General features: G+C 40.3%; 1 protein-coding gene across 1 annotated transcript in view; it reads left to right on the top strand.

Moving 5' to 3' along the window:
- The first annotated feature begins 7,379 nt into the window (after nucleotides 1-7,379).
- Nucleotides 7,380-23,912, top strand: part of PRKAG2 (protein kinase AMP-activated non-catalytic subunit gamma 2) — a 218,182-nt gene continuing 201,649 nt past the window's right edge. The window contains exon 1 of the mRNA XM_030445586.1: nucleotides 7,380-7,597. Within this exon, the coding sequence (XP_030301446.1) occupies nucleotides 7,502-7,597 (96 nt within the window). The 5' untranslated portion in view covers nucleotides 7,380-7,501. The remainder of the gene's footprint in view (nucleotides 7,598-23,912) is intronic.

Raw genomic sequence — 23,912 nt, 5'->3', positions numbered from 1 at the left:
CACTGCTACAGGTATGTTCTGGGACACTCTGCCACCAATATGTTGCAGCAATGTAAATTTAAAGCTAAACATACAGAAATTACTTTCTTTGGATCATCAATTTCTTTAGAACTGACTGCTTATGATTGCTTTTGGAAACCTCAGTTCTTATATATGCATCACCAAGCAGTAACAGGATGATGTTTTGGGGCAGTCTTGCCCACATTGCTCTGGAAGCAAAGTGTTGTTATTGCCTACTGTACTGCAAGAGGTCCAACACACCATATGCCAAGGAATAAATTCTGAATTTATCACACAGAGAAGTCTCATAGTGTATTTGTAATACTTCAGCTCTCTGAATTCTTTTAAGCTCACTGGGAAGAGCAGATTTCTACTGCTGAAAATACTTTTTGTTCTTGTGCCCACTCATATCTGGTAGACCTATCACTCTGCTTCCTTTAAATGCTCTTTTAGCTAATGTATGGCATTACACATGCTGTTGGAAAAGCAAATAAAAAGCAGACTCTTTTTGAAGCCTTTTTATATATCACTGTGTTAATTTTCAGGACGGACAAAAATTGTGCTATATGGGAAATCATTATCTTTCCACTGGTTTTGCTTATAATCTGCTATATTCAATTTTGATTGAGGTTATCTGGCTAACTCGTAGGCCTGTATATGTAAATCAAAAGCACTAAGTATTGTGTTTGGCTAACAGCCAGAAATTCTGAATCACAGTTGGTAGGATATACAAAAGAAATTTTCCTGTATCATTAAGAAGGAAATTAGATGCTTTATAGGGCTTTTTCCATTTCTTCTGTGATTCTTCAGTACCAAGAAAACTTGAGGCTGAACAGCATTGTTCCAGTTAATGGAATTTTTGGGGTATATGGACAATAACTAAAATAACAACAACAACAATAATAATAATATATTATTTCTCTCAGAAGGTATTTTGGTCATCAGAAGGCTCTGCTGGCTTGCACAACCAACAGAGGTTGTGTGAACACTGAAAAAGAAGCTTCAAGGTCTTTTATCAGGCTGCTGTGATTCAAAAAAAGAAAATATATTTTCCATATTTTTACCTAATCAGGTCTCCCAGATGCTTATTTTCTATGCAGAGATGACACTGAGAATATTATTCTTATTTTCATCTTACTTTACAGTAAATGAGAATGTGAACTCACTTGTCACCATAGTCTACAGTACAGTGCTGGCACTAATATTAAACACAGAGTGGGGTTCAGGTCCCATCATCATTGCATGGCCCTGGTGAGGCCACACCTCGAGTCCTGTGTCCAATTCTGGGCCCCTCACTTTAGGAAGGATATCGAGGTCCTGGAGCAGGTCCAAAGGAGGCAACTAAGCTGGTGAAGGGACTTGAGCACAGATCCTATGAGGAGAGGCTGAGGGAGCTGGGGGTGTTCAGCCTGGAGAAGAGGAGGCTCAGGGGAGACCTCATCACTCTCTACAACTCCTTGAAAGGAGGTTGGAGCCAGGGGGGGGGTTGGTCTCTTTTCCCAGGCAACTCTCAGCAAGACAAGAGGGCACGGTCTCAAGTTGTGCCAGGGGAGGTTTAGGTTGGAGATTAGAAATAATTTCTTTATGGAGAGAGTGATCAAACACTGGAATGGGCTGCCCAGGGAAGTAGTGGATTCTCCGTCCCTGGAGATATATACAAAGAAACTGGATGTGGCACTCAGTGCCATGGGCTGGGAACTGCAGCGGTAGTGGATCAAGGGTTGGACTTGATGATCTCTGAGGTCCCTTCCAACCCAGCCAATTCCATGATTCTATGATCATGCATCCATCTGATTTACTGGGGTGGCATCTGTCCTTGTGGTGTCATTACTATGGAGTATGTGGGCAAGTGCAGGAGGACTGTGGCTGTGGAGCTGTGAAAATGGGAGACAGGCAAGCAGTGCAGATGGCAAAATGGGGAGCCTCTTGCCAGTCCTTGCACCAGCACCCATGCCAAGCATGCAGTGGCTCTCTCCACACCAAATTACTTCTGAAACTTTTTGATACTTAAGATCAATTGTCAGGCTGCACAAGCTGTGCAATTGAGAAAGTTTTTGGAAAGAAAATTCCAAACACTGCTGCTGTATGGAGAGGAATTAGCAGTCAGATTAAATTAGAGAAACATCCTAGAAGGTTCCTTTGAAACTGCTTCTCTCTCACTTCCTCTCCTCTGTGTTATGGTCTGGATGAGATGACATCTCCTCTGGTGACTGTGGGTGACTCAGTGGGTGACTCAATGACAAGCACACCAGCAGAAATGGAGTGAGCAAGAGGGTGAGAGCTGTAGGACACAAGGGCTCACCCAGAGCATGCAGCTTTAAAACAGCCCCATGTGCTGCTGGGCTTCAGGTGATGAGAATATATTTCAGTGACCACTCATGTGTCAGAAGGCACCTGAGAGTCTGGAGAGGAAATACAGCCACCTGACCACACACATTCTCCCCTTCAGCATAAACATTTATTTGTCTTTGCTGCTGTTATGTTCCTGGAGACCTTCTGGAGATGAGATGTTCCTCTCTCAGTATCTCTGTATCTCACCTTACTTACTCCTGGCAGGCTTGCAATTTCCTGGCAGAAGACCATTTTAATTGCAGATTTGCTGCAAACAATGCACTTTACTTTGTTTGCAGATGTTTTTTGATGCTATTTTCTACTTGACTTGAAAGCTGCTCCCTGCTCGTCCTGAGTGTTGAGGTGGAGCAGGTGAGTAGGGACAGACTACTGGGTAGCAGTGTGTGTCCTCTCTGGCCTCTACAGAAAAATCATGTGCCTAGACTATTCTGTATGGGGTTAATTACATGGTACCACTGATTAAATTAAAGATCTTTATACAGCAGGGTGAAATTCAGTCTATTAAATGTGTTGAACAGAGACCAAACAATAGACTTCGTGCTCAGGGAAGTGAGTGGAAAACTGGAGAACAGAGAAAGATGGAGAACAAAATAAAGGCTGAGAACAAGAGGTAGAATGTGAAGGAATGGAGAGAACACGAAGGAGCAGGCAGAAGAGGAACTGAGGTGACCAACATGGATAAAAGGTAGCATAAAAACCAAATAAAGAGAAAGTTAACTGTGAAGAAGCAGAGTAGGTGCTGAAATACCAGGTACAAGTAAACCCCAGATCAGTTCTTGGGAATCCAGATATCAAAATCCATTGATTTCCAAGGATTTTTCTTTAAATCAATTTAAATAATTTTAAAAAGGCTTGAGAGTCCCAAGTGAGAATATGTGGATACACATACGTAAGAAATAATGTGGTTGATCTGAGAAATCAGTGTCTTTATCCTAGTGTATTATAGCCATGATTTATGGTGGGAAATTTAGTCCCTCAAAACGTGACTTCTGCAGATTTGAGTGGCTGCAGTGAGTTGATTGCATGTTTGAAAACTCTAAATGAAATTTTCACAGGCAGATCAATGTGTCATCTGAAGAGAAAGAACAACAATTATTTTCATAAATAGATTTTTTTCTGTGCTTGGCAATACTAACAACAAACTTTAAAGCATTAGAAAAAATGCTGGATATAAAACCAGCAGCAATTCACATACTTGTCCCCATGCACCACCTTTTAAGGCATGTTTTTTAATTAAATTCTTTAAAATTCTTTATATATTGCATGTAGAATTTCAATACAAAAGTTATCCAGTGACAGATTATTTTGCCTACAACATCTACAGCTGATAAAACCAAGGCTGTAAGGAAAGTTTTATGGCTATTTTATGAACTTAGGAATGTACTTAGGGAATTTATCATGGAAAAATTTACTTCTCTATTTAAGGAATAACTAGGGCAAGTCCTATCACAAGGTGTTGTCCTAAATGCACACGGTGTTTCTGCTGAGTTACAGCCATGGCTTGGTAATGGGCAGCACTTGGTAAGAGTAGGGAGAGAAAAAAATGTGTTTGGTGTGTTTGAGATCCTCTTCTACTGCCCCTCCTGAGGGTGCATGAAACATCTAAGTACTTTGGGAGATAAAAGTATTTTATAACCCATTTGTCTGTGAAATTAATAACTTAGATGCTTGCAAGTCTCTGAAAGCACAGTTCTTAATCAAGCTGATGTTTAACACAGAAAAAATAATTTTAAATCTAATTAAAAGTATTTATGATGTTGCTTGTTCATATGATGGCTGCATTTGTCCCTGAAAGATTTTATGAAAGGATAAAAAACTGTGATGCTTTACTGCTTTTACTGTGTGAAATAATTGGTGGTTGCTTTATTTTATAGCAGGGTCTCATTTACACTTGTTTTTATGGAAAGTCAAGCTCTTGAAGTTTAGCAGTTACAGGAGGATTTTGGCTTTGGTATTTTTGTTGGTGTTTTTTACAATGTGTCTCTCAGTGCTGCAATAAAAAGTTAAAAAATATGGCTTGGGGATTGAAGGTCTATTTGGGATCTTAGAGGATAAAAGGAAAAAAAATAAGAATAAACACCCATTGTGGTATTATTAAAGTTATAAATATGTCTAAAACAACACTGGAAAGAGAGGGGGATGATTCATGAGGGGTTTTTTTAGATTTAGGAGTTTGGTCAGGCTGCCTTTATGTTAGTTCCTGGAACTTATTTTACATACCCACCGTTGTTCACATAAATAATCTACAAGAAGTAGAGGAATGAATTGAAAGTACGAAATGTGTAAAATAAATTATATTACTGTAGGAAAAAATTCTGCATAAATAAGGGAATTAAATATATATATAATATATATTATATCTAATATATATTATATCTAATATATATATATATGGTATGGTATTCCATAAAAACTGTTTGTCATTTTAATACAGAATAGCCAGGAGATCTGCTTACTTACAATACCTAGTGCTAAAACCCTTCTAAAGAAATTATCTTTTTCCCTTTTTTTATTTTTATTTTATGTTCAAGAGCATTCTAGCAATGAAAAGTGTCATGACAGGTTTTTGATAAACATGTTTATTACAAATTTTCTCACTTGTAGATTCCAGAGGTCAATCATTGTTCCCATATCCCTTGGCAGCAGCACTTTGCTGGCAGAATATATAAAGTTAAGGAAAGTGTTTGTGTTTCAGACCTTGCTCCTCAGTTTTGGGGGGAAGTCCCAGGCTGCTCAGGCTCTGTTCTCTGCCTGGGGGAATTCTGCTTCCTCTGTCCATGTACCATTAATATCTCTTTCTCATTCAGTGAAGATGTTGTCAACCCCTGTGGTCTCATTTTTGGGTACCACGACATCCTGTAGGAACCTGGAGGACAGTTTTATATCATGTTAAAGTGTTTATATTTTTATTTGCTTGTGTATGGGTCTAGAGAAGTGGCTACAGACTTTCTACCTGACCTAGCTTTGCATCTTAACTCCTGAGCCTTCCATAAGGAGGGAAATAAATCTGAATTCTTGAATTTCTTGAACTAAGCACTTTCAATCCTGTATCTTTTTAGAAGAGAATAATTTTTTTTGTGGAAGACACTTCCCATTCTCCCCTCACTGCTTATAAATCAGTGTTTTACAGAATCCTGTAATATTTGATAAAGATAATTATGGTGTAGATTTGGTGAATACCAACAGCTTTGAACCCAGTGAAGATTCGTGTTTAAATGACATGGTCATAGGTCAGTGGCTGTGACGGGCTTGGTCTAATTTCGAAATGGTGCAGAGATTCTTAAGGGAAGAAGAGATGCTTCTAAACCAAAAATATTTTATTTTATTTTATTTTATTTTATTTTATTTTATTTTATTTTATTTTATTTTATTTTATTTTTTAATCCAGAACGTGCGTTTCTATGTGTATGTGAAAACCACTTGCTGTTATAGGGTAAAGACATCTCTTTGCTGAGTACTTCAGCTCTGAAAGCCTCCTTGGCAGCAGGGGTGGCACTAGCATGGTTTTACTCTGCTGACAAACGCCAGCAACCGGCACAGCCCCAGGTGAAGGGATTTTTTGGAAAGCTTTTCATTTTCTTACACCCCGTAACGCCAACATCGTTTGCCCGCGGGGTAGGAGCTGCCTCTTTCTGCTCTCCTGAATTTGCATTCGCGTTTGAAGGATCTTTGGAGGGAGGGAGAGAAGAAGAGAGCGGAAAAGAAACTATACTCCGGGGCTCGCCTGGGTTTCCCTGGCAGACAGAGGGAGGGTGGCCCGGGGGTTTCGCCGAGCGGGAAGGATCCTGACCCGGCTGCTGCCCCTCGGGCCGCCGGGAGCGCGGAGGGGTGGGAAGGGGCTGCCTGCGGAGAAATAACCCCGGGAGAAATCCTGCGGGGAGGGAGGTGAAGAGTCAGGCCGGGAAGGAAAGAAACCGCGAGTCGTCTTTGTGCGGTTTTGGCAAGGTGACACTCGGCTTTTTCCATCACTGCTGCTCTGGCAGCCTGGGGGGATGCGGGAACAGCCCCGGTTCCCCTTCCCTCCTCCCCCTTCCAAACAAACAAACAAACAAACAAACCCCAAACCAACCAACCAAAAAAAACCAAAACAAAAAACAAACCAACCAAAACCCCAAAAAGCCAATATCCACCCTCTCTCCCCCGAAACAGAACAAGCCAGACTAAAACCCCCCAAAACCCGGGGCCGCCAGGGAGACCCGGGGCGATCGGGATCCGGAGGAGGTGTCCGGGCTGCACCTCTCCCCGCACAGGCAGAGAGCTTCGGAGCTCTCCGCAGGGGGAAATTTTGCTGTGCTCGCTTTGCACTTCCTGGCGAATCGGCAGAGCCCGGGCACCTCCTCCCTCCCCGGACGGGCTCCCGAGGGGATCCGCGGAGCTGCCCGCGGGGCGCGGAGCCACCTCCTCCGCCAGGCATCCGCGCTCTCTCCGCGGCCCGGACACCCCTGCGGCCGCTGCTCTGCTACGAGCCTCTTCCTAGGGCCTTCCCCTTTTCGGGTTTTTGTAGCGTTAGGGTGTTTTTCGGGTTGTTTTGGTGTTGTGGATTTTTTTTTTCTGTTTTTTTTTTTTCTTTTTTCTTTTTTTTTTTTTTGTCTCTATTTCGGGGAGAGTGCGGCCAGGCTGGGCAAGGAGAAGGAAACTTTCTGACACACACACACACACACACACACACACACACACACACACACACACACACACACACACACACACACACCCTGGCTGCTCCGGATATTTTTGAGAGGGTGGATGAGCGAGGAAAACAGCAGCGTTTTTAAGGGCATCGCATGTTCTTGGGAAGGTCCCCCCTGACACCTCGCTGCTGGGATTAAAGGCCGGAGCTGGAGAAGCTCCTCCCCTTCCCTCTGCTTCTCCCATCCTCCCTCCTCCCCCTTTCCCCCTGTCTCTGTCCCCCCCCTCCTCCGTCCACCCCCGACCAAGTCCTCCCCGTCCCCCCTATTTCCTAAGGACATTTTAAAAAAAGAAAAAAAAAAAGAAAAAAAGAAAAAAAACTTTAAAAAGGGAAAAAAAAAAGAAACGAGGAAAAAGAAAATAAGGAGCGTGGAGTAACTGCGGCCGGTGGGACGGTGGGGAGAGGTGGCAAAGGAGCCTCCCTCTTTAGATCTATCTTCTAGCACCGGGCTTGAGTGAAGAGATGGGAAGCACTGCCATGGACAAGAAGAAAGATGCTTCCAGCAGCAGCAGGAAAAGCTCCAGCCAGAAGAAACTCATGTTGCGAGTGCACATCCCCGTAAGTGGCTCCTTGCGCTTCCTCCGCTTCGGCAGCTGGCGGGGCTTGGGCGCTGGGGTTTGTTTTCCTCTGACATGCAGGGAAGGTGTTTCCTGGCGCGGAGGTCTGGAGTTTGAGGGATGTTGGTCTGAAGGGTGCAGCCTGTGCACCAGGCAAGTCCTCCACACCTGAGGTGGGTTGGAGCATGGGGGGTCCCCTAGTCTCTGCCCCCGGTGTGGTTCTGGATGTGCCGTGTCCGTGGGACCAAGGAGTGTGGATAACCGGCTGCACCACTGCTCCCTGTCCTGGGCTGTGGGCTTGGCTCAGTGTGTCTCGTCCTTTTCACCTGCAGACTCACAGTACGGTTTAGGAAAAGAAATGTTTACCCCCAAATGCTAATCTCGACATCCCCAGGTTTGGCTCTGGGAACTGTCCGTGCGTTGTGGCTGAATCTGTGTTTAATCTGACTCTTCTCACTCGCAAAACCGATCCACAGCTGAATTTCCTAGGATTGATTTGGACACAAGCAGTGTGTTTATTGCCGAGAGAGCAGGAAGTTTTATTACCACGGTGGAGCAGAGTAATGAGCGATGCAGTTTGTTCACTGGCCTTGTTTTGTTTTGTATATTCACATTATAAAGAAACAAGCAAGAAAATACAGCATATAGATACAGAATAACCTCAGACCTAAAAGTTTCTTTCTGTTCCCAGTGGAAATAAAGGCTGGCTCTGTCTTCAGAGTTTTCATGCCTTTCAAAACTTTTAATATTGTTTTTCTCTACTGTCAGGATGTTCTTTTTATCTGTGCAACTATTCAGTTTGTTTATTCGTGGTCCTGATGTGCTTTTGGTTTCATTCCTTCTGACGAGAAATAGCTGAGTCCCTGTATCTTTTTCTTATGTGCAATCTGTCTTGGTTTTCTGGTTTTTTGTTTGTTTGGTGGGTTGGTTGGGTTTTGGTAGTTTGAGGGTTTTGTTTGCATTTTTTTGTTGTTGTTGTTGTTGGGTTTTTAAATCTCATTATATAAAAGTGGGAAACAGTCCTACATGTGTCTCTGCCAGGCCACCATGGAGTAAATATATATCTCAAGATATTTCTGGTTTGAAGTTTTTTTCTTTGTTTTATGGCAAAATAAGAAGTCAAAGCAGAGTTTTAGGTGTCTTGAGTGTGTAGAATAAAATGGAGGAGAAATACATGGCTCTTCTGGAGATTTAATTTTTCACTGGAGAGGAATGCAAGCCTAAGCCAAACTTCTGGAGCTCTGAGTGCATTCAGTACTAGGAGGAAGAAGTCTGTTTCTCCTAACATGGATGTTATCTATGAATTTGTGACTGGAGTTTAAGCAATTATTTTTGCCATGGTACCAGTACTGTGTCACAATAGGGATGTAAAATACCAAGAAAATAAGATGTACCACTCATCCTGGGCATCTTATTCCTGTCCACTCTGCTTGCTGCATTGCTTCTGCCATCTCGTTCCATACTCCCCCACTTCTGAATTCTCTTCCTAGCTGGGGGCTTCTGTCAAGTTGGATCTTTATGCCTGATTTAAGAAGCTGCATTTTTTGCCTGCTGAAGAGCCACAGGTAGCTTGGGAGATGCAGGGTTTACTGCAGGATTTTACAGGATCCATCTGGTGCTTTTGAAATATCTTCTAGCTGCCAGATAGCTCACCAGTACTTACAGGAATTTCCCTCATTTTATGGTTGTGAAGACAAAGTGAGAAAAGGGCTTTAATAACTTGTTCACACTTAAGAATTACTGACAGAGGAAGGCTACTGCTTTTTCCTAAATGCTTCCTTAAGGCTGTAGACAATATTTCTTTGAGTGTTGCCTTAGTTCTGTCTTGAGTAGAACACCATTAGTAGGGGGCCACAATTTTTCATGTTCAATAATCTCTTGGTTTCTTTGCTATGCAGTTTGTCACCTAGGTAGTGGTAGTTATTCACATACAGGTCTGCAAATGTCTGATATTGGACTTAAATCAACATGAGTTTCATTGTTCATTCAGTTGGCAGCAATTCAAGATTTGGTAATGAGATAACACCTTCCATCCTTCCTCTCCATCCCCAAAATATGATCCCTCTGTTCCATTCTGCATCACTTAATGGACTATTTGGCCCAGGATCTTCCAGGTTGTATTGATGTTTTTGGTGGTTTTCTGTTAGTGGCAGAGTTTAAATATGACTGTGCTCTAAGAAGGAACATTTTTCACATTCTCCTTATTTGACAGTGGAATCTGCATTTGAAAAGATCCATTTAGACTGTTGTTTTTTTTTTTTTTCCTGTTTCATAACATGTTGTTGGCTGCTGTTTTGAAGCATCATTCCTATTATTTCGATGGCGCCTGTCAGTGTAGCTGTAGTAGTCAAGGGAGCTTTCACCAGACAGTAATTCTTATTTTGTTCATCCTCTTCTTTGTTTTGCTGTGAAATCATGTTTATTGCTGAGGCATGTAATTCTTGCTCATTGAGATCTTCAAATTAGGAACAAGAGAAGGACTAACAAGGTCTGAGGAGGAGGGGAGAGAGGAATCGATTCTGAAAAAGAGAGCAATGGGACAAAAGGTACTGTTGAGAAGCAGGGTACCCTAACACTTATTTAGTAGTTATTTAGAGATGCTGACTGAAAAAAATAATGACAAATAATGTGGGGAATGAAAAAAGCTGAATTATATAAAACATTCTACAATAAGGTCAGAAGGTTGTGGCCTGACTGAAAGGAATATTTTTATTTTGGGGGGTTTGCCTGTGACGATGGTAAAAAATAGACTGATATGAGAAAGCAGGTTTTGTGACTTGGAACACTCCAGGGTATTTCTCAGGTACATCCTTCTCAAGCAAGAACAAGGCATAATACAGAAAGTCTGGAAACACTCTATTTTCACTTTCTTTCTGTGCAGAGTCTCCTTTGGCAAAAATTAGTGGGAATTTGCTTCTGGGAATAGTGGTAGACCACTTAGTTCTTGCCAGTTGGGTTTCCCAGCTGCTCTCAACTTGTTGTTCAGTAGCCAACAGTACAGTGAAGGCCACTGCATTCTGTTAGTGTGGCAGGGAAGTATTTGCTAAACTGCTGGACTCATTGAACAACATTTTTGTTGTTTTGTTTGGTTTTTTCCTTTGCAAATACACAGCTTACTAACAAACAAGTAATTTAGATTGACCATAATGTAATTGCTTTTCTAGTAGAGGTCAAATCTTCCTCTGTCTTTCCCAACATGTTCTGAAGTCTTGAAACTGAAGATGCCTAAATGGAAATTTCTGGTCCAAATATCCCTGCAAGCAGCTACAGATTTGGATAGAAACATTTTGTCTCTTTATGGCTCACATCTGTAATATGAAGACATTAGCATTATAGAATTCCCTTTCAAGCCATTATAAGACGGTGCTTGCACATTGCTTTCGGTGTTTTAAAAACTCCATTCTAAGACAGGATGCAATTGTCTGCTGAGTAGGAGTTCCCAGCAGTGAGATCAGAACGTTCTTTTGTCATCTCACAGAATTGATCAGTTCTAATGTAAATGTTAGCCTTGTAATCCCATGTTGCTGAAAAAAAAAAAAAAGAGGAGAACTTCTGCTCTTGCTTACTTTGAATTTCAGCTGGGAAAATTCAGTCAGTGCCAGCAAAGTTATGTTGTATTCAAAGTAGTGCAACTGAGGGTAGAACCTGTCTCCAGAGTTTCACCATGGCAAGTGCCAAGCACCTGCTGCTCCCAGCAGGTGGGAATTGCAAAATCTTGGCACTTCCTTGGATTTTTCCCAAACACATCACAAGGTGACTTTTTATTCAAAAGAACAAAGAGGTTTTTTCACATTAAGGACAAAAATAACATCTGCAAATGAATATGAAAACATCTCTCAGTTCAGTGAAGTGGCTGTTGCCTCTGGTACTTCAGCCCTGACAGCAGAGTTGATACACTGGGAGGATGCTCTTGGAGATCACAAACCTTTATTTTCAATGTCACACAAACAAATGTTTCTGCACACTTTCCCTCACTTCTTTGTCAACCTCTGTGGTTTTGAACAGACTCCTCAATGTGCAAATTTATTGCTGTTTCCAGGCCTATTATTATGTTGGGATGCCAGGCTGAAACATCAGATGGCTTAAATATTTCTAACTCAATAGACAACAATGATGTTCTGACAGCTAGTGTTGGCTCTGCCCCTGTGTCTTGCTTTCCACATTTGCAAAGTCATTAATGGCTCTATGCCTAATAAATCACTGTGAAATTATTTTGTTCTGTCACAGTTTTTGCAGGGTGCTTCTTTTCTCCCAGTCATTGCTGCATGGACTGATGAGAAAGAGAACTTTAGTCTAATGATCCCTTTAGGAAACTGCAGGTGAGGAATAGGCTGGTAAATTCTTTCAAAGGAGATGAGGGAATAAGCTTCCAGTGGGATGTAGGAATGAAAAAAAAGTTTGTTTTCTTGGCAAAAGAAGATGGGGGCAGAGGGAAACAGAGACAGAGGAGAGAGAAATGTTTCCTTAAAATTAAACCTGCAACTATCCTGCTCCTTGCTCTCATAGGGCAGATTCTGAGTTGTCCTGAGTCCCTGTAGCCTTGAAGTTTAAATCTGGATTCCTCTTTAAAGGGTTGTTATATTTAAGGATCTGAAAGGGCAAGAGGTATTTACTCAGGAGCTTTGAGATTGCACTTTGAATCTATTTGAAGAGGAAAAAAAAGATTCATGTTTGCAGTCATAATAGCTGCTACTCTATTTAAAGAAGCACTTAGTCTTTTGGGGTATAAAGCATAACAAATTATCATCTGCTTAATAAAAAATACTGCTTCTTTAAAACACCACTCGTTCTGTAAGAAGATTTTGCTAATAACTGGTCTCATCCAGCCTCCTCTATTTATACTTGTGAGCCCTGGGAGGACTGTGGCCTCAGAGGAGTGTGTATTTCATTGGAGGAACAAGCTGTGAATGTGGAAGAAGCCTCACAGAAATGTGGAAAGGGAGCCTCTTGTCCTCCTGGAAGGTTACACAGACTGTGCTGGTATTGAGAATTACTGAAGCAGAAGAAAATGTCATGCTCCTTGAAGATCATGAGTACTGATCTTCAGCTGGGATATTCCAGAGTCTGTTCACAAACCTGCAAGGCTCAATCCAGTTTCACCTGAACACCACATTGCTTTCAAGGAAGCTTCTCAGATGTGACTGAAAGCCAAATTTGACCCTGAAGATAGGATTCAACAATGATTTTATTGGTATCCATGGACAGTCATGTGCTGGCTCAGCAGGGCTGATGGGGGTAGAAAGAAGGCCAAACTGTGTCAGCATGGCTGTTGGTAGACCAAATTATGGGTATTTATTTTGGGTGAAGTACCACATGTAATTCTCATCCCTTTGAAGAAGAGCTGAATTTGCATCAAGAGGCATCTCATGCTTAGGGAATAATGAAAGAGCAGAGCTGGTTACAGAGAAATGAAGCATCAAGATGACATCAGTAGCAGACAGGAGGTGTCACAGAATAAGTCTGTCTGGTACAGAAATACCCCTTTGTGGGCTATATTACCCTAGACAGATCATCAGCCTTCAACAATTAGCCTGCTCTCAGGGCCTGATCTGGTTGCAGAGGACTCCTTTCTCAGTTTTCTGCTGTTGTTCACACTGTAGACTCACTGGAGAAAGTGTTATGGCCCAACAAACAGGAAGACTTGGGCATGTCCTCAAGGACAAAAAGATAAAGCATCTGGAATGTATCTTGAATGGTGTATGGTTTTTTTCCTGGAAGGGAGAACTTGTGTATACGTAATACATGAACATAAGATGCCATCAATAAGTATAAAATATTATTGGTGGTTTGGTGATAGTGTTATGCTGCAACTCAACTATTTTTTGTACTCAAAACACTGATGAATATGACAATTTCTGCTGCAAATTGATTTTTGTGTTTATTCTTCAGGCATTTGTAGAACTGGAATGTAATGATTCAGTTTAGTGTTTGCTTCTGTAATACAATTTCTCTTAAAATGCTTGCATAGACCTACATATAAAATCTTTGAGCATGAAAACATCCTTTACTCAATAGAGAACCAAACCATAACGTTACTTCATTTTTTGACACTGAGGATTCATGGAGTTGTATATTGAGTCCTTTAAATTTTCATATAACTTGGCATGAGAGTAAATTACATTATGTAAGCTTGACTTAGTGGGATGCATAGTAAATGGATTGCAGTATTTGTTTCATGCTTGTCATTTATATCACCCACCACGACTGTTCAGACCTTATGGTCGTTATTGCAAAGGGCACCTGTGACCTTGGGCTCCAAAATCAGAACCTAAGTCAGAAGCTGAAGACTTTAATCTATTTCTGCAATCAGGGTGATGGGGATATATGCATTTTTTAAGCTGCTGGAGAGCACATTTATGGATCTGCAGTTTCACGAGGAGGAAGTGTGTGCATTCTAAGCATTAACTGTCATGCTATGAGGCCTTTATCATCATTTATTCCCAGCAGGCATTGTGCAATCTGCAGTCATCTTTTCACGTGGTAATGCTGCTGCAAAAGTGAGAATAAGAAAATACTCTGCTGCAAGTTGAAGAAGGAAGAGCTGAGTGGTCAGTGTTGGTTTGCTGTGCTACAAAACACAGGATTGTCTTGCTTGGTTGTAGGTTTACTAGTGGTCTCTCATGCATCACTGAAGTTTTGATATTGTTTGTGGAAGCTGTGTGCCTGTTGATTCGTTTAGATTAGTTTGGAAATGTTTTCTGATGAATTCGAGAAATCAATACCTGGGCTAAACGTTGAGTATGAAGAAACATTGCATTGCAGGCAAGGAACTGATAGAAAAGGTGTAGTGGTGAGGATGTTATGGACTGAACAGGTGACACTGGCATTGCCCATAATCTGTCTAGTGGAGAAGGTGGATTATTACCTGCATGCCACTTATTTTGAATGGATTCTAGACAAAAACCAGACAAGACACCTGGAATTGTGTGCAGAATCCTGAAGTATCACAGTGACTGTATTTTTGCTGCCTAGACATAATCTTTGACAAGTTTCCACAGCTTTGGGACTGTTCTATGCCTTTAGTTGCACATTTAATATGTTTGCTAAGCTTGCATCATCTTGGTTTTGGTGCTGTGGCCTTTGAAAGATGTGACTGCTTGCAAGTGTTTTTGTAGAATCATGGAAGAGTTAAGGTGGAAAGAATCCTCTGGAGACTCTTTAGTCCAGTCCTCCTCCTGAGCAGGTTGCTCAGGAATGTGTCCCATCAGATTTTTAATATCTTCAAGGACAGAGACTGCACAACTTCATTGCTCTGAGGGGATGCATTTGGGCAAGTTGAAAGCTCATTGAGATTAAATACTGTTCAGCCTCTACACAAGCGAATTGGATTTAACTCCACACTTGGCTGGATGTTCTCCCAAAAGCCTCATATCCACCTTGAAGAGTGAAACTGGATTTGTCCGTGTAGTGTAGAGACTTCTGGGAAAAGTGTGCTCTGAGATGGGAGTAGAAACTGGACATAGTGGTCCCCACAAGGCATGTGGAAGAAGGGGACAGTAAAGAAAAAATTAAAAAATGTGTTTAGTCAGTGCTACCATAATATGTATGGGAGTTTGCCAGCTTCTCAACGGAGCATTGCATCTTCTAGAATGTGGTTTTCATCATGACTTGTCATTCCTTTTGCATCAGTTAATTAGAGAGGGATTTGCTGTTACTGAGTATCAGTCATGGCTTCTGAGTAGCATGTCTGATCTGAACCAAGAGGCATGAGGAAGGACAGGTCAGGGATGAGGGAACTGTATCACTCTCTGGATCTCTATCTGCTTATTGCCTGAAGTTGAACAGAGGGTCCTTTATGTAAGCTTTGCATTGATGAATGGCTGAAGCTTGGATTTGAAAAGAGTATTCCACACATAAAAGATAAAACAATGATAATATATTTTTTTTACCTTTTCATTGTTTTAACACGGTGACTGGTAAACTATGATCTACTTTGAACTTATTAGTGTGCCACACTGAAATACTGAAGTAACTTTCCAGGTTGTCTTTTCACCCATAACTGAATGCTATTAAGCTAGATGTCTATGCACACATAAGAATATGTATGTTAGTGAAGATAAAATCTCTGAAGTATTTATAACCTTGATAGATGTTATAGGCTGGATGTGTGTGAGAGGAAACACTGCCCCTGCAATATTGATATTCAAGCAGATCGTTGGAATTTAAGCAAATAGCTCCATGTTGTACAGGAATGTTACTGTTGAACTCATGAATCCTAGTTCACTTACCTTAGTAATAAGTCCATTCTTCTTCGTATAGGATTCATCCCAAAAGGATCCATGTACAAACTCAGCCTAAGTCAGCAATGATGGAGAGTATTTTTTCCTTATGCCTTTTGAAAATAGCTGTTAAATATTCCAGTCAAGTATCTATGGATAGTCACGCCATGTCCTAAAATAACATTATTAGGACTCTTTTGGCAGTCTGATCAGGAAGATCAAGGGTTGGGGATAAGACATAAATCAGAAGAGACTATATTAAATGCCAGCATCAGAAGTGATACTTCAGTGAGTGTGCCTAATTACTACACACTCCATGTGGCTCATGTTGTGGCTGAAAGTTGTGAAATGTTAGTGTTTGTTTTGCTGGTGGACCATCAGTTGTAGGGTTCTTGAAACAAGGCATCTGCAGCCTTTTAGCATGTAGTCATCTATAAACTCAAGCAGGTGGGGTTTGGGACAACTGAAACAGCACTTTATCACCACATTCAACCTACATCACCCTTCAGAGGGTTTGCAGGCATCCTGTCTCCATACCTGCACTCTACTGACTTTTCCTTCCAGGTCTTGACACTATTCTTGACACAGTTCTTCTTGGATACTCCTTCCACTGAGGTTAGATAAGCTCTACATTCTTATTGGAAGAGGAAAAGGCTTCTGCTGTCTGAAAAGTTGAGCCAAAATTATTCATAAAGATAAGATTTATAGCCTGAAATAAATGGGAGGTAGAAGATGTTATTCAGCTGTTCTCTTTCCCCTTTTATTTGATGTTAAAGTGTCCCCTAGTTGATGTTAAAGGTGCATACTAACTTAATAGACTTCTTTTAGTTGGATGATTAATGATACATTTTCCTTGTATTTTTTGTGTTTCAGAATGACTGTATAAACTCTAAGCTATGCAGAGGCAAGAGGCTACATGCCAGCATTTTAATCTATAAATTTATACCAATAATTTAAAAACTGCAATTCTTTCAGTTATTTTTTCTGTGTTGTGTATTTAAAGAGTTTTGTCTCCTTTCAGCAGTGCAGACCTGTGGAGTCTTTCTTTCACCTGTAAAATGCTGAAGTCAGTAAAAGAGGAAACCTGCCATGTAGAGTACTGAGCTAGTCTGTATTCCTTAGGAAGACAAGAATGTTTTTCACCCAGGATTCATCAGCTGTGCTGGTGGACCTCAACCAAGTCACTAAGGCAAACCAAGCAGCTGTTCCTCAGTTTGGCTTTATTAGCAGAACATGTGCATCCTTCTATCTCACTGCAATTCTGAATAAGAAATGGTGCTTTGCAATGCCTTATTAGCTAGCCAGCATGTTTTATTTTCATTGTGTACATTAACAGGTAAAACAAATGAGTAGTAACTTGGTAAGACTCAGTAACTTGTTCACTTTTGATGTCCATCTGTTTATAAATCTGAAATCCAAAAATTTGAGAACAACAGATAACTTAAGCTTGGTTGAAGTGCCACTCATAAGATTAATCTTTGAGAAAAAAAAAAGTGTTTGGAAACCTAGTAATCCAAAGAGATGGGATTTTCAAAAGAATTTGAATACTTCAGGTCCTTTTGCAATATTTGAAGTTCCTCCTAGTCCACCTGCATCAGGCTGTCCATAAGTACACTTGAAAACTGAGCTTTACATCTTTCAAGCTTTCAAGATGCCATTCTTCCCCCTCTGCTATTTATATTTCTATTACAAACCAGAAGCTGATTTTCCTGCTTTTCCACTCCCAATAACATTCCCTTGCACCTGATAGCTAAAATTAAGTCCTCCTCCACTCCCCAAAAAACCCAAGTCAGAAGCTTGTTTTTTTTTTTTATAGAATAGAGATTGAAAGTAATACCAGGAAGTAATTTGGGAAGAGATAAGAGCAGCTGCTCTGTTGATAATAAAGACTGAAACTAATACTGATACTTAGTGCAGTGCAAGCTGTTGTGACACACGACAGTCTGTGTTCAGCCTTAAGTTTGACTAAGAGTGAGCAACTCTTACTTATGATAAAGATTTCAGAAATAAATTCCTTTATCTGCTCCCTCCATCTTTTCAATGTAACTAGAGAAAAAGCTGCACTCATTGAAGATTTGGGAACATTTATTATTTATATATTTTTTTTACCTGCATAAACAATCAAAATGTGCTGTCAACTACTGAAGGCATTTAATGTGTGTACACTTACTGTTGATAGTAATACAAAAATCACTATCAAATATAAACATTTTAAAAGGAAAATAAGTTTCACTTCCATAAACTGGACATATTTTTTGTCATCATGTTTATGACACATAGGTATTTAGGTCTGAAGGTGTCTGGAGTCACTGGCAGTTTTTCAGGTTGGCGTTAATGTTATTTTGTGGGCTCTTGCTTGTCAAGGTCACTGGAGAGAGACAGGACAGAGGGGAACTCCTTAGATTGTGAGAAGCTGATGGGGTAACCAACTTAGTCTTTGAAATTTCTCTTCACATATCACTTGTAGAATGAGGTTTTTAGCCCTGAATGTATTTGGGTTGAATAAGTGAGGAAGAGGCACACACACAACTAGTGAAGGCTGGTACTGTCAGTGGCAGTGAGGAGTGAATGGATGGGAGTTGGAGTGCAGGCTGAAGATCTGGAGATATCTGGGGATCACATTCTCTTCAAGGAATGGTAAAATCTAATTTCTCTGGACACGAGCAACAAAAAAAATGAGAGGAGATATTAAATATTCATGCTAAGGAAACACCCATTTTCAGAGAAGACATTTCTAAGGATTCATTTCCAGAGAGCAGGAGGTACCTTTGATTTTGTTTTATGGTCCTGAGTGTTCTGTGCTCTTGACTAGGTTAATCTAAAAAACATGTAAGGACACAAGTGCAGAGCCTGTGTGTGTGTGTTTGTGTGTGTATGAAGTGAAGCTGCCCTGTGTGCAGCTGTTTACTATAAACTGAATGAATTCAGTGTGTATTTACAAGATGGCAAATTACTCACATTGCAGAGAAATGAGCTGTGATGGAAATGCAATAGATAGTTAATTATTTCAGAAAAAAACACAACGGATTATGAATATGCTGCTTCCTGATGTTAAAACATCTGGCTTTAGTTTCTAGCTCTGTTAAGATTATTTTCATTTTCATATCCTGTGTTTTAATGTCACAAAATAAATAGAACAACGAGCTGACTTTGTATCTCTCAAACTTTGACCTTATCTGTTTTTCATTTCTGGGGGTGCTGGAGGTTTGTTTTAGTTGCAAGAATAAGTAATTTAAAATCCAATCACCTGACCTCTTGTGCTAAGAGATCAATCCATAGTAATTTGAGTCCTGCTGTCCTAGATAGTTGTAACCAGGACTGACTTTCTCCCCTTGCCTCTGCCTGCAAAAGGCCTCCAAGCCATGGCATGGCAAATACTGCGTGGACTTCAGAGCTCACCAGGGGAGAGAAATGTCTGAGAACAATGTGGAGAGGCAGAGCCAGCCACTTCCACTCACTGCTGGTGTGGATGATGAAATACAAAAGCAGAAGGAGGGAGGGGGGAATAGAAATGTGTCTGAGTGTGGAAACGACTGGTAAAAACAAATGTGCCTGGGCTTGCTCTTTGGGAATGTACATGTTGCATAGGTGAGAGAACTCCCACAACAGGAATCTTCTGCTCCAGTTTGCCTCTGCCAGATAATTTTAGGTTTCCTTTTTTTTTTTTTTTTTTTTTTTTTTTTTTTTTTTTAATATTTACCTCTAGAGGCTTTTGTGGCTATCTGGGGATGTGGACTTCAGCAATGATGAATTATAGCAGGTAGTAGGAATTTATTACTGAGCTAGCTTGAAAGGTTCTGTTAATTTTTGGTTCTAGTTAGTTGGTATTGCCTAAATATTAGAAATGGGAAGCTTGAATTAATTATCAGTGTAGCATGCTAGTGGCACTGCAAAGTACATTCTGCTGCAGAAGAGTTAAATATCTACCTGACTTTCTTCCATACTGTGTTGTCTAATCCAAAGCAGGGTGAGGTGCTTCCCAGGTCAAATATGTAGAATAAATAGAATAAAATTACATATATTAAGGGTTTTATTCATAATGAAAACCAGAATGTCCTCTCAAGAACTGTTGTGCTGAGGTATTCTGCTTAGAATCTGAAAAAAAAGCTGGGTATAAAAAGGGAGGAAGGGATGAACACCTGCTCATATGAGCCTGAAAATGTAACATTTATGCTATTGGATGGGACCAATATGAAATTATAAGCAATTGAAAAGGAAGTTTGTAAAGTCAGTGAGATTCATAAGGTAAAATATGTAGATTTATACTTTATTATATAGTTGAACTTTATCTAAACAGGGAAGATACCTGCCATGCTGGGATTCATAATCCCCTGGAGATGAAATGACTTTTTGTAACAAGGGAACAGAAAATAAGAGATTTACAGCAATTAATATGCAGGACACCTGAATGTTCATGTCTGCCTGCAAGGTCCAGTTATGCTGAAAAGTAGGTGTTTCTGCAGTGAAATGCAACAGCTTTAATTAGTAATCAGCACAATGCAACACACTTGGTAAAAATCAAAATATTTACTTTACCCATTTGCTCATCATCATCATGGCTTGGCTTCCAGAAGGAATGAATCACAAATATCTTAAGTGGACCAAGAGCTATGAGAGAGACCAGAGAGAGCAGGCAGCAGAAACACCAATTTGTTGATTGTATAATGGACCTGTCATTAGTAACTTGATTATGCCCAGGCAATTGCTTTTTCTCCAGGATACTTTTCTTACCAGGGTTGATTGATCCTAAAAAGCAGTCTGATTGTGCCAGAGTGTGTTTTAAATGGAAAATGATAATAGAGTTAAGGAAGATGGAAAACTATTTACTTGTAGAAATATGATTGCTCATAGCATGGCAGGAAAGTGAGAATGCAGGAAGATAGGACAGTTTTCCAAAGAGTTAGATTTATGCCCTTTCATTTAAAATTATGTAAATTCAGTGCTGTGAAAGCTGTTGTGAGGGCAGTCCTGAAGACTGGCCATGGCTCAGAGCACAAATTAAGTTCATCATATAAAATTCCTCACCACAGCCCATTGTGGCTCTTCTGTTTTGTCATGCAAGATTATAACCATAGTGTGATGTTTGTCACTTGGAACTGGGCTGGGAACTTCACATCAGAGTGATCACCTAAACTTAGTCTTTGCTGACTAAGACTGATTTTGATCATGTTGCCAAAAGATGTTTCTCAGTCTTCTTCCCAGTCTTCCAGTTTTCTCATCAGATTTCTATTTATATGTATTCCAGTTTTTGCAGTCCTGTGATTTCTGAAAGCCATTGTAGTATCCACAAAAGTAAAACTTAGCAGTATCCCCCCAGCAGTAGTTGCTGTCTCTAAGTATGGTTTCTAGAACCCACCACAATCACAAAAGGAAAAAAACCACAAAACTCAGTCTCACAGAGTTCCATGCTGCATCATTATGGAAAGGAATTTCAGTTTTGTTTACATCCCTGAGACATGGGCAAACTTTAAGAATGAATGTCAGGTTTTTCAGAAATTTTGATGATTTTGGCTGCCCAAGGGTGGGATATTTAGTGATAATGGGAATCACAAGCTCCTGCTGTCTCATGGTGGATCCCTACAATTAACCTTTATGGGGATTTAGATAACATTGTTTTGGCTTCAATGACCTGTTCAGTGCAGAGCAGGGAGTGGCTGAACCTGCTGCAAAAAGATTTCCAGCTGTACACGCTGCTCACCACTAGATATAGTGGGTGTGATTCCAGTGTTACTTGCCTTAGTGGGAATATTTTTCCTGTTATCAGGGTAATTGCTGGGGCTGGACCTGTCTCATGTTTCTGCACAAGACAGAAATACTAAGATTTCCCTGTGGGCCTCTGCAGGTTGGAGAGATGGTAGAAGAAACCATCTAAAATTCTGGATGTATAAAGTAAAAATGAACAAATTATGGTGTACTGGTAAGTGCCTCATCAGTTGATACCAAAATGTCAGTATTTTTTTCAATTTTACAATAATTCAACTTGACAAACATCTAAGTTTCTTCTGGATGTTCTGTTGAAAGTTTTCTCTCCTTGCAGACAACTTTTACAGCCCTGCTTAGCATGAATCTTACCACATTTAATAGGACTGTGCAAAATGTTTGATAAATCTGAAAGAGCAAATCCAGGATAGAGTGGTAATAAATGGGAAATGTTATGATTCACTCTGTGCCATTCTGATTGTCTTACAACTAATCCTGGAGCTCTGGTTTCTTCCAGTGGTCTAAATGGGAAGGCAGGTAAGAGGTTGAACTCACTGTGAGCCAGAAAACCTAAAATATCTGTGTGAGTATTGGCACAGTGCCTAGACCAGAGTAAATACATTGAGCATTTCTCTTTCACATCCCCCTTGTAAAGCCAAAGAAACAAAAAGGCCAAACAGAATTCTGACAGACTTTATTTTGTTTAAATAGAAGCCTGGTTAATGTACGAGATCAAGAGACAGTTATAAGTCTAAGTCCTGTACTTTATATGGATTTATAAGAGTTGTTTAAATAAAGTGTGCCTTTGTGCAGAGGCTGAAGATTCAAACTGGTTCATACATGTTTTTATGTGTAGTACATATTGTTGGAACTATCACGGTGATTTAGTTAATATTTTATCTTCTGAGCATTGTATCAGAATTTATCACTATCTGTTTAATACAAAAAAACCCTTATTTTGTCTGTCCCAATTTGCACACAAGGCCCATTCTGAGGAAAGCTTTTTTCTAGAAGCTTCCAGAAGTTCCAAGAAAGCTTCGTTTCCATCCGGTAATTAATTAAAAATAGGCCTTAATAAGTTTATATTTTCCTTTCTGAGATATTCTGTTATTTAAAGTTTTCATCACAGCTGTCCATGAGTCTAACACTGTGTCATTTCATGGAACTGCTCAGAAATGGAAGGAGAGGACTTGTCTCCAGTGGCTGGACCTGGAGTTCTTGGGCACAATAGTTGGGCTGTACAGGAGCTTATAACTTTTGGAAGGAATTTTAATTATATGTTCTGGCAATAGCCTTAATATTTTCTTACACTTGACTTTTTATTGTTGGAAAATTATATGTAGAGCAACTGCAGCTGGCACAACATGTATAGATTTTAGGTATAACTTCAAAGCAGAGTGAACATGAATGTCCATCTTGGTTAAGTCTTTTCCAAGTACATGTATTCATTAAGCTTATCATAGAAACTCAGTCAAACATAAACTGAGCTACTGCTGGTTACTCATTAACAGCTTTTTCTAAAACTTTGTTCAAAGCTTTAGTTTCTGAATCAGGTCATGAATTTCTCATTTCCTCACCAGTCCAAAAATCCATTTGGTGGTAAAGCCAAGTCTAGTCAGATGGCAAGAAACAGTGTAAGCTCCTAACCACAACTTGATTTATCATCCATCCAGCTGTGCTTTTTCTTCCACATGTCAGGACTGTGGAGGAAGAGGTTGTGCTTATACTGTGAAACATGGCAGTCTTGACCCTAACACCTCCAATGTTTCTTTCATAATCCTAAAGGGAGCTTGTAGCCCAAACCAAGCACTCACCCCACTGACCTTTTTGCAGTTCCTCACTTGGCTGGGTAGAGTATGTGGAATAAACTTTGGAATGGGTACAAACTTTCTTACATGAAAAGCTCTGTAGTGCTTTAGAAGTTATGTTTTGCCAAATATGACTGACATTTAGATAGCTTTGTGACAGAGATCACATTTGGTGGTGTTTAGCAGTACTAGGAAAATTTTTGCAGGAGTTCAAGAGCATTACTTCATCTGTAATCCCTGACAGGGAGACTTTGCTTTAATCATCAAAAAACGGAATATGTGGAACAGCTTCTGTTCCACAGTAAAATTTGTTTTCTAAAGGAAAGCATTGTGAGATCTTGCATGGACACAAGTGGTTTAGTTCTCCATGTGTGGAAAAAAATATGTTTTTATTTATTCCATGTCAACTCGAGTGTCTCTCTGGCACTTTGCCTGCCTGCACTGCCCCTGGTTTGGAGGAGTCCTTAGTGAGTATCAATGCCTTAGTTACCCTGAATATAAAATATAAATTGTCACCAATTGTCAGATTGGTGATTCTTGGGTACATGCAAGTCCCTGATATTTTCCAATCTCATCTTACTATCCATGT

The sequence above is a fragment of the Calypte anna genome, chromosome 2, assembly GCF_003957555.1.
Source record: "Calypte anna isolate BGI_N300 chromosome 2, bCalAnn1_v1.p, whole genome shotgun sequence".
NCBI classification, from domain to species: Eukaryota; Metazoa; Chordata; class Aves; order Apodiformes; family Trochilidae; genus Calypte; species Calypte anna.
The sequence above is the reverse complement of the archived record's forward strand: the minus strand, read 5'-3'. Positions and strand labels throughout refer to the sequence as shown.